Source organism: Polypterus senegalus, chromosome 11 (genome assembly GCF_016835505.1).
Source record: "Polypterus senegalus isolate Bchr_013 chromosome 11, ASM1683550v1, whole genome shotgun sequence".
NCBI classification, from domain to species: Eukaryota; Metazoa; Chordata; class Cladistia; order Polypteriformes; family Polypteridae; genus Polypterus; species Polypterus senegalus.
Window position 1 is genome coordinate 162,189,650 of NC_053164.1, and position 16,183 is coordinate 162,205,832.

Consider the following 16,183-nt stretch of genomic DNA (forward strand, 5'->3'; position numbering starts at 1 on the left):
ATAGTTGAAGAGACGCGATTTTGAGTTTCACACATTGTTTCTTATAGAATCAGTATTACGGTTTCCTCATGTATAATATGTATATATGTTAAGAATAAGTTACTTATTTAAGTTGAGTAAATACTTTATGGTTTAACGTTCTAGCAATTTCCTGATATTGATGTTATCTTGAGTGCAGTACGCCATCTACTGGATAAATAAAGTACCGGTTAATGACTAATGTTAACATCGACAAATTTAAGAGAAAGAAACTGGGATAGCTAATTTATAATTTTATTTAGACTATACCTTCACATTTGTATAACTTGTGAAGAAATTAATAAATAGAATTTGGACATCTTTTCATCTCAGACCAGATGTGTGTAGTGGTTGTAATTTAATCCCGAACCATCTTAATTCTTCACTACAACCTGCATATAGTGAGATTTTCTGTTGAAGTCCTTCACTGAAAATCCCCTTTATCTCTAATGCATTTCAAAATTATACAGCCAGTGGTTCAGTGGTAATTGCAAAGAGTAAGTCGATAAGGGGCATCCTTGTTGAGTCCCACATCCTAGTTTAAGGCTTCTGGACAAGTATAAAGTAGTTTGATTCATGTAAATATGCTTGGGCCTAACCCAAATTTGTGCAATATGGTGAATAGATAGTTCCATTTAACCATATTAAATGCTTTTTCTGTATCTAAAAAAAAGATACCAAGATCTCTGGTGCGTTAAGTTTATTAGGTCAATATGTTACAATTAATAAATGTTGAAGATCAGAATCGAAGTGTCTACCTTTAATAAATCTGGTCTGGTCTTATCTTACAGAAGGAAGCACTTTCTCAATCCTTCTGGCTCGAACTTCGTAGAGTGTATCTTAACGTCATAGTAATTCCTTATTTTTCTAAGCAAAGATGGTAATTAATGCTTGGTGAAAAGTTTGAGGTAGAATTTTATTGTCTTTAGCTTCTATAAAAAGTTGCTAAAATAACAATGTAGCTAACACATTTGAAATTTGTTTTTATAAAATTACACTGGGTAGACATCAGGGCCAACTGCTTTCACACTTTGAAGTGAGTTTATAGCATCTAGTAATTCTGAATGTGTCAGAAGTTTATCCAGTTCAACACCACTGAGTATCTAGTATCTGTAATGAATCAAAAAACTCATTAGATTGTGTCTAATCTTCTTTAAACCGAGTAGATTACTTGCAGTACTCTTTAAATGTGCAAGTTAACTACATTGCAGACTTCCTGCTCGTGGATTTGTTGGGCTTAGATTTTATTGGCCTTCTCTCCATGTTCATAATAATGATGTCGCAATTTAAAGATGAACTGTTCTGTTAATTTAGTAGTCAATAGGTTAAATTCTGATTGGAAAACTGGTCTTTTCCCATAAAGTACCTCATTTGGAGACCGGATGTATTCTAGATCTATTCTGGCAAGTTCGCCGAATAATTCAGATGCCTTTTTGGTTTAAAATTTATTTTTGTGATAAAAATAAAATAATCTAATCTTTGAGTTTCCCCAAAGTATAACTGCATTTGTCTCAAGAAAAGAATCAATTTGCATAGATATGAATTATAGTATAGTTCTCATTAACTAATGATAGGGGGTTAAGACATCAGCTACACAAGGAGTGTGTAGGATGCAGTAATTTAAGCTCCATAATCAGATGGGCATGGACAGAGATAACAATAGCTTTGCACTTATAAGATTTGACAGTGGTCAATAAATTACTTTCTATAGGGATATAATCAATTCTTGAGTAATAATGACGTACAGATGAGAAGTAGTATGCTCTTTAGGTTAGGATTTAAAAACCTTCATGGGTCTGGTAAGTTATTTTCCATTTAAAAACAGTGTAATTTTCTTTGCAGTATTAGATGTTATCGCTGCTGTAGCAGAGGATCTATCTAGGTCTGAATTTAAGTCTCCGGCAATCATTATTATGCGAGTGTTCACTTTAAGGATAGATGCAAATACATTTTGGAAGAAATCTCTATCATCCACATTTGGTGCATAGATATTAATCTAAATAAATTTAGTATTAGATAAATTGTCCGTCACCATGACATATTGCCCTTCAGAATTAGAGATTACATCTGACACTACAAGTGCAATAGTTCTGTGTATTAAAAATTCCCACACCCCTAGTTCTCTTTGTATAGCTGGAGTGAAAAAGTTGGCTAGTTCACTCTCTTTGCAACTGAAACAAATCCTTGCTTAATAAGGTAGTCTCTTGTAGAAATACTATCTAGGCATTTAGAGATGTTAAGTGAGAGAATATTTTCTTTGTCTTTAATTCATGATTGACACCCTGACATTACAGTTCAATTTTGTTGACATTTTGTAGTCTTAGGTTAAGGGAGTACATTGTTACATATGATAGCTTTGACATAGATATTATTGCCAGGTGTTATGGCTATGGAGCCAATTGTTATGTTGGCACTTATGGTTATTGGGGTAGAAGGGATAAAAAGAAAAAAGCATTGCTCTCTCTCCCCCTCCCCCATTTTGCCTCTACAAATTAGGCAAACGACAATTCGTGAACACCCGGCTCACTGACATGCCATGCGACAAAGTATGTATAGAATGAAACCCCCCCAGCAGCCATGTAGAGAAGTGGAGATCTTATGAAGGTACAATCTAAATATAATAAACCAAGGATATGATCTTAAACAGTCCCAATAAAGCAAATCATGGGTATGAAATAAAACATAAAAAAACTGTAAATAGTTGGTTACTTTGTCCTATGATATTAATGGTTCACTAGAATATTTTCAGAATTTCAAGGTGTTGGGTAAGAATGGTGAAAATATCTACTTAGGAAACTATGCATAATACCATCCTATCAGGAAAAGGCCCCAGAGCAATCAGAAGCAAAACTATGGCCTCTGTGATTTTGAGTGTACAAGTCATTCTGAAGTGGTTCTTGAAAATAAAACAGCTCTCAATGATTGGTAAACCGAAGTACCTTAACCAGCAACTACTGTATATACCTTATATAGAATAAATCATAAATAATATGCTTAACAACTTTCACAGAAAGTTGACTTTCTGAAGACTGAAAGAACAAAAACAGCTTTGCTTTTAAAAAGGCACGTCACTGCATCTGTGTAATTAAAAGCAGTGACAAAAGGCATTTTAACATCAAATACGAGAAAAAAAAAAAATCCGCTAATTAGGGAACTCGCACATTTCCATCGAATTTATGGATTATATATTTTGATCGATTAATCTGTGCTACTTGTTTAAAACTGGATACTCTGTTTAGTAACACTAAAAATACTGCAAGAATAAATTTGACAGAAAATGTTCTAGTTATGCTTAATGAGTGCAAGAATTTGTTTTAACACTTAGTGAACACTGAGTGAAAATGTGTCTCAAAATGCATTCTTAAATTACTGAGAAGTGAGTGTCAAGTGTGTGCACAGTCTATTTTCTGTTAGGGCTTCCATATATTTCAGCAGAGAGATGAAGTTTTAATATCTATGTGTATGATAAATATGGACACATGCCCTTTCATACTTAAGCAGAAGATACACTTTGTTGCTCCTGCTCCTAAAAAAGCATTTTTATTAATCTTATTTTACTTTAGTTAATCAACTAGAAAAGTCTGTGCATGACTTTCACAGCACAGTTACACATATATTGTATGAAAGTATGAATTGACCCTCATTGAATAAGCACTTATGATCCAGGTAAGCTCAGGTAGCCTTTCATCAGAATTAAGATATTTGTTAAATCAGTCAATGACTGAATTGCTGTAACAGTTAAAATATGTCATGCATTATTGTCAAAACACACAGCCACTTTTCCTGCAAGTCACTATGTTTACATGGAACCAGTTAGCTCTTCAGCAAAGCTGTTTGTTGTATGACTGACTGGAAAAATTTGTCCAAAGCACCACTTATCTGTTAGCCTTCAACTTTATAACAGTACATTTTGAAGGCATAACTATCAGTCGTTAGTGCACTCAATAAATATGTTTGAAATTGTCGACTGTATGTAGCCAAGTTTGTAGCTGTTCCAACTTTTCAGTAAAATGTTTTTTCCTGCAAAGCTGGTGAAAATGTCTTTATAATGTAGGAGGCATCTAAACACAAGGCAACTTAAGCCTATGTCACATTAGACAACTTTTCCAACAATTTTCAGTCTTGGTCTTCATTTACTAAGTTTGGCCAGTAAGTGGCAGGCTCCTGCAAAGTCAATTATCTAATGTGACATGCTTAACGACTAAAATAAACAAGTTCGCAACTAGCTAGGATAAAATCAAACAGATTTGATTTTCTCGTTATTCAAAGGTGCAGGCAGTTGACAACCAAATGAACCAATGAATGTTCATCTAGAAGTAAATAAATAGAATGTAGTGCCAAAGAATAAGAAACAGAAGTGTTCTGACCCTCACAAACAGAATAAAAGCTCTAACGTCTCATATTTTATATACCATAACAGAATGGAATAAAGAATTAAAGGGCAGATGACAGACAGATAAAACTTTGGGTTGCTGCTGAACTTGCTGCAGCGGTTAATCCTTTGTAAAGCACCACACTTTTAGGCAACATGCTATTGGTTATTAGAGAAACCAGGGCGCACGACTGCTGGAAGATCGTGCTCGCTCTGTAAACAATATATGGCTGCAATTTGTAGTGAAGTAATTTCACATGGTTCAAAAACAACAGAGTTTTTGGTCAGAAAAACCTGAAATGCCAACCTTAATGTGACATTGCCTTTAGTTAGGATGGAATGCCAGCTTATCACGAAACACACAACTTGTTTTCATTTGCACATTTTTGCAATTAGGAGCTGCTATAGCCTTAGCCGCAAAATTATACTACCTTTTGCATGTGCCCAATAAACAAATAAGCCACAGAGAAATACAACAACCTATCAGTTAGCTGTTCTGTAAAGAGGAGACAGCACATTTAACAAGTACAATTTACGAGAAAAGAAAACTGCAGTGAAAATGCAAGGCTTGTCAATTTATTGACTGAACAACATGCAGATGAGATGTAACCGGGCGTTCTCCTCAGAGGAATACAAGACAAAGTTAGAATGGATATAGAAATTAAATAAAACAAAGGAAATGTGCAACAACCCTTTTTGCAGTTCTATACCACATTAAATGAAGACGAAACTATACAGCATTGTTTGTAGTATAAAATTAAATCTTGAGTTACAGTATTATGCTGCCGAAAATTAAAGACTGTTATTCCTGCATGAGTAAAGCAGTCTCACTATATATTAATTAATTTCCTTTATATTTTCGAAAGGTTTACATGCATGTTGTATTTTATTAAAATGTGTGCATCTTGGTAGCACAGTGGCACAGTGGTAGCACTGCTGCCTCGCAGTTAGGAGACCCATGTTCGCTTCCCAGGTCTTCCCTGCATGGAGTTTGCATGTTCTCCCCATGTCTGCGTGGGATTCTTCCGGGTACTCCAGTTTCCTCTCCCAGTCCAAAGACATGCAGGTTAGGTGCATTGGCGATTCCAAATTGTCTCTAGTGTGTGCTTGGTGTGTATGCACCCTGCAATGGGCTGGCGCCCTGCCCGGGGTTTGTTTCCTGCATTACACCCTGTGTTGGCTGGGAATTGGCTCCAGCAGACCCCTGTGACCCTGTCGATAAGATATAGCGGGTTGGGTAATGGTTGGTTGTGAGCATCTTACTTTACCTCCACAGTCATGTGTGCCATTATAGCTCTCTGGTGTCCCTCTAATGTCTCCAGAGCAATTTGAGAAATTTCTCTTTCCGACTTTCCCATGAACATTTGACAAGCTGCCGCCAGCATCTCCTTGTTCTGTCCCTGGATCTTGACCTGGAAAGACAGAAGTTAAGAAATGAAAAAGATATATCTAGTGATAGTTGTGTTAGTGTGATATGGCATATTACATTACACTCTTCAGATTTCAGTTTATGACAGTAGCACGCAAGCAGCCTCTTGCCTGATCAGAGAACGGGGAAAGGGAAGGAAGTCACATGAGTCAAAGAAAAAAAGTTTATTAAGGTGTAAGGGTCAAACCAATAAAGAATTTACTATTTCTTTTCCTGCACCTTCTGTATTTATGTACAGTATTCCCCACTGTTCCAGTAGCAGGGGACGTGTCAACTGAACCGTGCTGTTGTTGTCAGTTCCCTTAACAGGACAATTTGTCACACCATATCTCTTTCTCAGCCATGCACCAACACCACCAGTCCAAGATTTCAATCAAACCTAGTAGACACCACTTACTCCTCTGCTTTCCATTCAACCTCTTGTTAAAGCAACATCCACTCTCGGCCTCTATTTCACTCCTGCCTCCCATCACCTTACTTCTCAAAATTTCCTGACCTTTCTCTTTCCACTCCACAGCTCACTTCTCTTCCACACAGAACACCCCCTTCTCCTGTCCGGGAGACATTCTAGCTTTACTTGGCCATCCATCCCACTGGTACTTGCCGTTGTTGTGCCCTCCTCCCTATTTCTGTTGCTTGCAATTCCCAAAGTATCTGCATGGCTGGCAAACTCCAAGTAGTCTAATATTGATGTCTTTCTCCTAGCTCCTGTGCTGATCATGGTGGTGGTGTTAATAAGAAATTGTCTCTTAAAATGATCTTTTTTGTAAAAATCACTCAGTTTTGACGCATGGAATCTGGAGTAGTTGCAAAGAGGTGGGGAGTGAGAGGGTCTGATTAGTTCAGACTTCAAGTAAGCAGAAGGAGACTTCAAATTGGCACAGGTGCTGGACAATGGAAAACAGGGCGGTGTTGGCAAGATGGGACTATGCAGCATGTGAGATGGAGTGGTGGAACTGAAACAAAGCTAAGCACGGAGAAACTAAATCAGCCACTGTGTTTAAGGGCCACTTTTCCACCCCAGTGTGTGCATGCATTTCCCTCATGTATAACAGCTACTTTCTGTAGAGCACAGCTTGCAAAACCAAAGCTCTAGTCAATAACTACAATGACAATAGGGCTAGTTTAAAGCAACAAATTAACATTTTGAGTTCTCATTCTTTAAAACATAACTACAATTAGTACAGGCATGAGTCAAAGTATTCACCATTTCTAAAGTATAAGAAAAATATATCAATATATATTAAATGAATACTCAACAGAACAGTGTGCCTTGTTATAGTTGGGTTCATCATACTCATCACGAGATGTTAGCCTATAATAAAAATGATTTTGCTTTCCTGCAAAGAAGTGTGTGTCTTTTCCCTGACCCCAGTGTAATGTAGATTAAAAATTATCATGAATCAAACTGCATTTTGTCTTATGCCTCGTGCCCAAAGGATGTCTTAATCTGTTAGCAGAGGCCCTTTTATACTGGGCGCAACAGCTGCAAGATGCGTATCTTGATCTGTTTAACATACAAGCGTTTAAGTGCTACAAAAACACTTAAGATAACTGTAGAAGAGATGGCTGGATTAGAATGCTCCTGTATTACATTTTAACAGGGGCACTCACTCTGCCTCAAGCAACCTTAGTCAGATTGTCTTTGACCTTCAGCCCATCATTTTCAGACATACTGTAACATCTGAAAGCATAACGGACAAGAGTCAGTGCTGACTATATTTAAGGTTGGTTCATCTTTGATTTATCTTCCAATTTTCATCAAAATACATTTTTGAGTGATGTCATAACAAATATACATTCATTCATACATACAAACAAACAGACGGACAACAATGCTTGCTTTATTTATGTAGGCGTATCTGTGGTACCCAGTTTTCCCTTGGGAATTATTTCAAAGGAATTCTGTAAATGTAAAGTGAAAAAAAATAATGCATTTAGACTAATCATGATCTGTAATTCCAATCTGTTCTGTGTGGTTATAATCATTTCAAATAGAACAGAGAAACACTGCCAGTAGATTGTGATGGTAGTGTAATGGTGGAGATTACAATTGCAGCCCAAAAATGCAAAAACTCTGAAGATCATGTGCCTCCATCTGGTGTCACTTGGGACTATAACAAAAATGAGTTACATTTTCCGATTAAAAGATTTAATTTAATGTACTACAATTAAAGCTGAATTTTCTGCTTGAAAGATTAGCATGGTTACCATTACCTTACCACCATTACCTTGTGGCAAGCTCCTTCTCTGTTGATAGATCACACTTCATTCCATTTGCTCCTACCTCAAACTGCTCCTGGACTGGGGAAGACTTAAAATTACATGTAAAAAAATTGTGTGCAACATTTCAATTGGCTTGAAAAACAAAGCTTTCTCTTAACTTACTTGTGCAATTCCAGTGACTGAAATTGGTACTCCATGCCTTGTATACACCTTATCACTTTTTACATTAAGAGTCAAAGTGTTCAGAGATATTCTACAGAAAAAAAAAGGAAGGAAAAAGCAAGACAGATTTAGGATACTACAAATTGCAGAATACTTGACACTGAATGAAGAGTATAAACAGTTAACCATAAAATATATCTCAATGAAAATCACACCTGCCCTAATATACATATTATAAATTAAAAAACACCTCTGCAACATCAGAAAGCTAAATTCTGTCTCAAAGATCTTCCAAGCTACTTACAGATTTTTCTGTATTGGAACAATCCATAGGAGAATGGGCCATTCAATTCAACAGAGCTTCCTAGTCCTATCCACTTAATATATTAATTCTGTCTGTATCAGCCATCAGGCATGCTTCAGTAATTACAGGCAATTGTTAAAATTACTTTTTATCTTTGACTATGTTCTTGAAAGCTGTAATAGTAATCACCCGATTTTTGGCATTATTACAGTACTTAATTTCTTAGTCACTATAATCTTTTAATGAATGCTAAAGCTAGTAAATGGTCTTTGCTTGTACTGTACTGCTGTACCTATATACAGCTTCTGATACTACAGACCATTGCATATTTATTGTAGGTGACACCACTGGGTCATGAAACTGGGGATTACCTTACAGCAGTTTATCTTTTCCCACACAAATAAACCCTTTTATGTGGCATTTGTGATCATGCTTTCCCCATGCTTTTCCATCCCATCCTTTTTCATATACATGCTCATCATGGCTACATTATTAGCAAACACAATATATCCTTCACAGGACTGTGGAGTCTGAAGCAATTAGGTTGCTTGGGTCGGAGAAGACAAAAATGTACCAACTACAACTTTGATTAAAACAGATCCGATGAGACGACATCCTACATGTGTAAGGCACAAACAAACAACCTTAAATTCCTGACCTTCATATTTCAAGTTATAAAGATTAAATTCAAGCAAGTTATTTTGCTGGATTTAATCAAGTAGGCCAAGTCAAGGCACTAGTTTTATTCAAGCAAGTTTAGTTAAATCATACTGGAGAAGACTTGAGTAAATAAAGTACTTACATTTTCCTACTTACTGCAATTAATCTAAATTATGATAATGTGTGTCACCTATTCTAAACATATAAACTCAGAATTAAATTTTCTCAGAGAAATTAGTTCCTAATAAGAACAATGACTGGTATATAAAACAATTGTTTTATTTTGAAGAAACTTATATATAATAGATTTTTCACAGTCTCCTAAGTGCATTGTATCTAATATGTCACTGTCACACAATATTGAAACAAAAATTTTTGAAAGGTCATCTCCGAGTATCCATCCATCCATCCATCCCTTTTTTTCAAACCTGCTGGAAACCCTTCCCAGGGGTTTGGCAAGAAGACAGAGCAGAAATAAATTCACAGACAGGGCCAATCCATCGCAAGGCATACACACATATACGTACTAGAGCCAATTTAGTATTGTCAATCACCGAACCCGCATTTCTTTCAACTCTGGGAGAAAACTCACACAAACGTGGGGAGAACATACAAACTCCATTCAGGTAAGACCCAGAACCGGAGTGGAGCTACCACTACGCCACACACTTCAGGGTATACTGTATAAAAAATTGCAACTGCAGAATATTAAGGCTTCACTTCTTTGCTCAGCAAGTAACTGTATGAAGGCATTACCAGTACACAATCTGCCACTCAGAATAATGAGGGTGTGTCCAGCAGGGGATGAATGCTCCATGGGAACCTGTTCAGTAACCATATTGGGAATGTTAAAAGAAAAATTGGACAAAAGAAAGGATATATTTAACTTGCTTTAAAATGCAGCTTTGGCTCAAAAAATATATAACAGTATAATTGTTTCAGTGGCTTCTCTTCGGCTGTAGTTGTATGTATAAGCAAACAGTGTAATCATCGTTTTGGTCTTCCACTGGATGACGATGACAACAGTGGTTCCATTTTTCAGTAGAGTGCGGAAGGCATTTGTTCTTGGCACGGAGTTGACTTCACATCTGTACAGACTAACCTTGGCTAGAGGCTTCCTAAGCCAGGCATATTCAGTAGGCTATCTGTGACAAATGCCAGGTATGAGCAACTAGCAACTGAACTACTTGAATGCTTTATATATGGACTGTGCTCTTCTGAGACCCCAATATAGCACTTTTTTCCCCCCATTATTTGTGAACAATGTACCTGTTTTAATCACTTAAGATCCCCACCTGCTTTAGATGCACCTTTCAGGGTTTTTATTTTCTACTTCTGGTACCATGCAAACACTGTGCTTCCTACTACCCTCACTTCATTTAACCACAATAATCTCAAGCAAACAAAAGTAAACAGACATACTGTAGTTATGAAAGATAATAAAATAGACTGAAACATCACAAAAATATAACATGCTGTAGGTTTTACTGTATACCTTTTGCAGTGTTCAGCTTGTGTAATGTTGTATTTTCTCACCTCCCATGAAACAAATCAAAGTTTCCATATTACAAGAAAACAAACACAAGAGAGTCAGTGCGAGCTCTCCATATTGGAATGCAGCCAATGAATTAAAGTGTTGTGGCAATCTTAACTCTAGCATCTCTTAATCTACATTAGGTATTTCAACATTATCTAATATAGTGTTTCTTAAACTTTTTGGAACTGTGGAGCTGTATACAAAAAAAAAATTGATAATCAGAAAAGGGATGTGCGATGCCTTAAAAGTTCACATCATTTTAAGTCACGAGCAGTACCATAGCATTGGGGTCATTTACGCTTGTGGATTCCAAATAATTAGCTGCTCTATGCATATATCACAGAAATCATCTACACTAGGGTATAGGAAATTTAGCATGGGACACAGGAGTCGGTTTTGTTGTCTCAAAGACTACTGCAAAATAACACACGTAGCAGTATGTGGCAAGGCCATTACGAGTATTCAAAGGCAAATTCATTCCAAGTTTTTCTTAAATTACTCTAAATCATAATGCCAAATTGGCTCAAAACCACAAAAAATACATCTGCCTCATAAAACAGATTTGAATAAATGTCTACCAACAGAAAACTAGAAGTTACTCTTATTACTTTTACTCATTCTAACCGCATATTGCAGAGTGCTGATTGTTATTGGACATTTGTAAAGACATGGTCTTTAAGAAAAAAAATGGTAAGAGAAACCAAATTACTAACAATACTGTTTAGCCCGTGTTGCTCCTCCTCCCAGTTCGTTATTACTTTTACACAGGGTACACACGGAGGTGGGAGCGCTTGTATATTAGTCTGATATTGAAAGGGTAAGTTCCCATGAAGCATCATGCGTCACTGTGACCAATTCACTCCAAGCACTGCCTGCAAGACCAAAGGAGCACCACCACATTGCCACCTTCTTTGTTCGGTGACAGAATCTCACTGATAAGTTATGTAAAACATAGACTAAACAGGAAAAGCAGGTTAGGAAAAGGGGTGATGAATGAAAAATATTGTAATGTTTATAAGAAGTTGCAATCAGTACGAGCGTATGAGCGGACATTCCATTAGGCCAAGGAGTGGCTTCAGACTCAAAAGAATTCCAATTTGCGTGGTCACAGTGTGCGATCATTTTTAGTATAGTGAGCTACTTAAGAGCAAGAAACAATGAACATTTGGAGTCTGCAAACACAGCAGCAGCACATTCCTGAGCTTCCCATTCAAGCTGCCGAGGTTTCCATCTATCAGCTACAGTGCACTGGTGCTAAAACACAGCTAAACTTGGGAATCTCATGCACCTCCTGCAGGGAATAGGAGTGCCTGACATGATTTTTGTGAGGCATGCAAGAAAACAAAAAAGCAACAACTGCAGAAGGAATTTTCACAAATGTTTGTAGCTCAGCCGTACTGGGGAAAATGTGGGGTGGGGAAATCACAAAATAATAAAGTGAAAAACATTAAGTATTTCTAAATATATGGATATACAGTACATGCGTGTAAAAAGATGCAATAAAATGTGTTATGTTTTATGCTTTAAGCATATTAAAATGTCAATCAGAGGGTTGTACTGCCATTGTATGACACATATCACCACTATTTGGGGTAAGGTTTGTTATAGATAGAGTATAATAAAAAGATACAGATTGGAACATGATGTTAAGAACTGCAAAGGATGGTTTGATTGGGTATATAATCATTTGTGCTCTTAAATCATCACAAAGACTTTTTAAAAATGAGGCTTCCCAAAAAAATAAAAAAACCTGCATGTAGTAATAACAACATTCAGTTAATGCACACAAATAGACACATGGTGACAAATGCAACAGAGCATGCATAAAACAGAGATAATAGGGAACAAGCATGACAGAATGGTGGAATCTCTTTCTGATTTGGGTGAGCTCAGATCACAGGGGCAAGAAACGCCATCAGGTGGGTGTCAAATTCAGGATATTCAATGATCTCCTCTAATTATTCCAGCAGCTACAGCTGATACAAAGCATTTGACTGATGGCTCATGGATCTACACAAGCTTTTGTGGACCCATATAAAAATCATTGTTCAGGGTTAGGGAGGGGCAGAGCAAAACAGGGTCAGGGGAGCTGATATGCATTTGAGAAGACAGGTGTTGGTTTCCATGGCTGAAGTGGTACGTTAGTCATAATGACACGTTAATCACAATACGTGGAGTCAAAATTCTAGCAACACAACTGCCTTTATCAATCTTGAAATGACAAAGTTTGAGGACACTCTTGTCACAACAGTGATTTTTGTCCATCAGATCTTGCGGACAGCCATTCCATTCTTTACAGGGAGTCTGTAGTAAAATGAAAATATTCAGAATTGACCGTCTCTGGTCTGGATCCCTTCCATTATTATTGCCCTGCAACTCGCTGATTAGTCCTGATGATTCATCCAGGTATGGACTACTTATAATATATTTAAGGCAAGTTAAATGAATGCAACTTGAAAAATAACTGTGGCATTTTATCGTAAAACTTTGCAAGCCATTTATCTTACGCCCAAGTTGAGTCACAAGTCACCAATAGGCAAGTTAAGTCATTTTTTATATATTATCAAGCAAGTCACAAGTCACTAGAGTCACCTACCTCTACCCCTTTTTTAATTGTGCAAGTTGTCTCTTACGTTTAATGGTACTCAAGGTTTCTAAATTTAATATAAAAAAAAAGTTACAACAGCCTTTAAACCCAAACTTTAAAAGGTTAGGGTGCTAAAACTAGCTTGTTGATTCATGTTGGCAGTGATGAAATGCCTTGTATCTTGTACTTCAAATCAACACAGTAAATATGTTAGTCTAATCAGAAATTGAGGAGTGGAGATTCTGTGATACCACTCCACATCCCTGGCAACTCTATGGTAACTTCACTCAATTAATGCATATGTTCCTGTAAAGTCATAATTCTACAGACCTGTAGACAGTAAACAGTAATCAACTGTTTTGCAGATGTTGGGGACTTGATGTCTAAAAACATTTTTCAACTAAACCTTGATAAAAACAAAAATTGTCATTATAGACCTAAATCACCTGCATAGTCAAATTAGATCATAACATTTTATTTTTTTGGCAATACATCAATTTAACAATCTTATAAAGAATGCAAGTTTTGCTTGATTCTAGCATAAATTTTTAGAATCAAAAGAATGTAGTGTAGGTATGTTTTTAATCGTACTGTTAATATCTCTAGGATCACAGTATTTAGAATTTTAGAGAAACGGAATTCATTATGCATGGTGTCTTAAAATTGTCTTAATGAGAAAGATAAAACTTTATCTGTGGATAATCAGCTCCTTATTTATCTGTATACAGCTATAATCCCCAAAGCAAGAACCTATTGACTGTTCAAGAGCTAATTTATAGACTAAACTAGACCACGTTTTTCTGATCAGAGTACCTCAGCTCTGGAATAGTTTGCCCAACAAACTCAAACTTCGTAAATCTTTACATTATTTTAAATCTCATCTTCACAAGGGTTTAAATGACTATAAACTTTACTAGTGTTTGAACAAGTATTCTTTTAGTATATTTTATTAAGCGAACTTGGACATTTGCAGGTGTATTTTGTGCTGTTTTTAAATTGTCCTTAACAATAGGTAAACCACCACATATATGTAATCAAATTTAAATTTTGATGATTTCCTTTATTGACTTATGAAAAGCACTTAACTTTGCTTATGACAAATGTTAGGTAATTATTATTATAGATCCTTGGGTGAACATTGCATGTTTCTTTACAGGTTGCTTCTCTTTCCCACATATGCTTGTGCCTCTGCCTGTTGCCCTTCTGCAGTAATTAGTACACATACAGGGCATGTCACTCTTTAGCAGCTTCCACATTACACTATGGCATTTTCCTTCTGCTGGGACAGCTGTGTCTCACATGGAGACCGTATGCAGGATTTAATCCTGCTCTGACCAATGGATTCTGTTGCTCTTGTAACCATCCGGACAAATCTCTGAACTATATACAGTAAGAAAAATTCAAATTTTTATTGAGTTGGTATATCACTTTTGAAAAGAAGAATCAAGAGGTTTCACGGTAAAACTCATGTTTGATAAGTAATACTCGATCATGGTTCTACAGAGTGGTGATGTACAAAGTAAAGTGAAATATATGCAACACATGCAATAAACATGAACTTGACAGAGCTAGAGCAAAGTGGAGTCAATTCCTTCAAAAAAAATACATAAGATAAATCATACAATGACATCACCTCTCTATGTGGAAATTTTTAGACTAACGAAAATCCTCCAGGATCTTATCCGATACATTTCACTCTCCTATTCTCCATTTATCCCGATTATATGTACAAAGCAAAGAGTTCTACGGAGGACGCTGTGACCACAATGACTGGTGTCCAAAATGGCAGATCTGGGACATCCATCACTCACCTGCAGTTGGATACTGGACTTCCTGTCTGGTCACTCCCAGAGGGTTAGGCTGGGTCCCCACACCTCCAATGCTCTCAGCCTCAACACCGGGACGCTGCAGGATTGTGTGTTCTGCCCGCTCCTCTACACATATGACTGTGTCCCCACTCACCATAGAAACAAGATCATAAAGTTCACAAATGACAGGACAGTGGTCAGACTCATCTCGGGCATGGAGGGTGAGCTGGCATACAGGGATGAGGTGGAGCAGCTGTCAGAGTGGTGCAGTGTCAATAACCTGCTCCTCAATGCCACAAAAACGAAGGAGCTTGCTTTTAACTTTAGAAAAAACAAAACTGACATCCAGCCACTCATCATTGGTGGGGCCTGTGTGGAGAGGGTCGCGGTATTCAGGTTTCTGGGCATTGAGCTAAAGGATGACCTGACCTGGAGCGCCAACAACAAGGAGCTGCTCAAGAAGGTGCAGCAGAGACTGCATTTTCTGAGAATCCTCATAAAGAACCATCTTCCCAAAAATCTGCTCCTTGCCTTTAATCACTGTTCCATCGAGAGTGCACTTACATACGGACTGTGTGTGTGGTACGGCAGCTATACTTCCTCAGAAAGGAAAGCGCTCCACAGGGTCGTCAGGACAGCGGAGAGAACAACTGGTTGTACCCTCCCCACTCTGGAACAAATCTACACCTCCCAATGCCACAAAAAAGCAATAGACATTTCACAGGATTCATCACATCCCGGTCATTGCCTCTTCAAGGTTTTGCCATCGGGCAAAAAAATACAGAAAAATGAAAACCAGGACAAACCGCCTTAAAAACAGCTTTTATCCAAAAGCAATCATGGCCCTGAACTCAGAATAAAACTGCTCCATATCATTCTCCCAATGTACAATATAGACCTTAAGTCAACCAGTGACATTTGTATATTTTGTAAAGTACTTTTATTACTATTTGGTTTGTTATTTTTTCTCTTTTCTTTTTAACTCTTATGCCTCACACTGAGTCAACTGCACCTTTAATTTTGTTGTTCCTTTGTAAAAGTGACAATGACAAGAAAGATCTATCTATATGTGTTAAACAG

General features: G+C 37.1%; 1 protein-coding gene across 2 annotated transcripts in view; it reads right to left on the bottom strand.

The window, feature by feature from the left end:
- Nucleotides 1-16,183, bottom strand: part of LOC120539666 (flotillin-1-like) — a 156,910-nt gene that overhangs the window by 102,841 nt on the left and 37,886 nt on the right. For both annotated transcript variants that reach the window (XM_039769989.1, XM_039769988.1), the window contains exons 4-5: nt 8,208-8,298; nt 5,659-5,802 (exon numbers count right to left, since the gene is read on the bottom strand). In XM_039769989.1, coding sequence (XP_039625923.1) covers nt 5,659-5,802; nt 8,208-8,298 — 235 coding nt within the window. The remainder of the gene's footprint in view (nt 1-5,658; nt 5,803-8,207; nt 8,299-16,183) is intronic.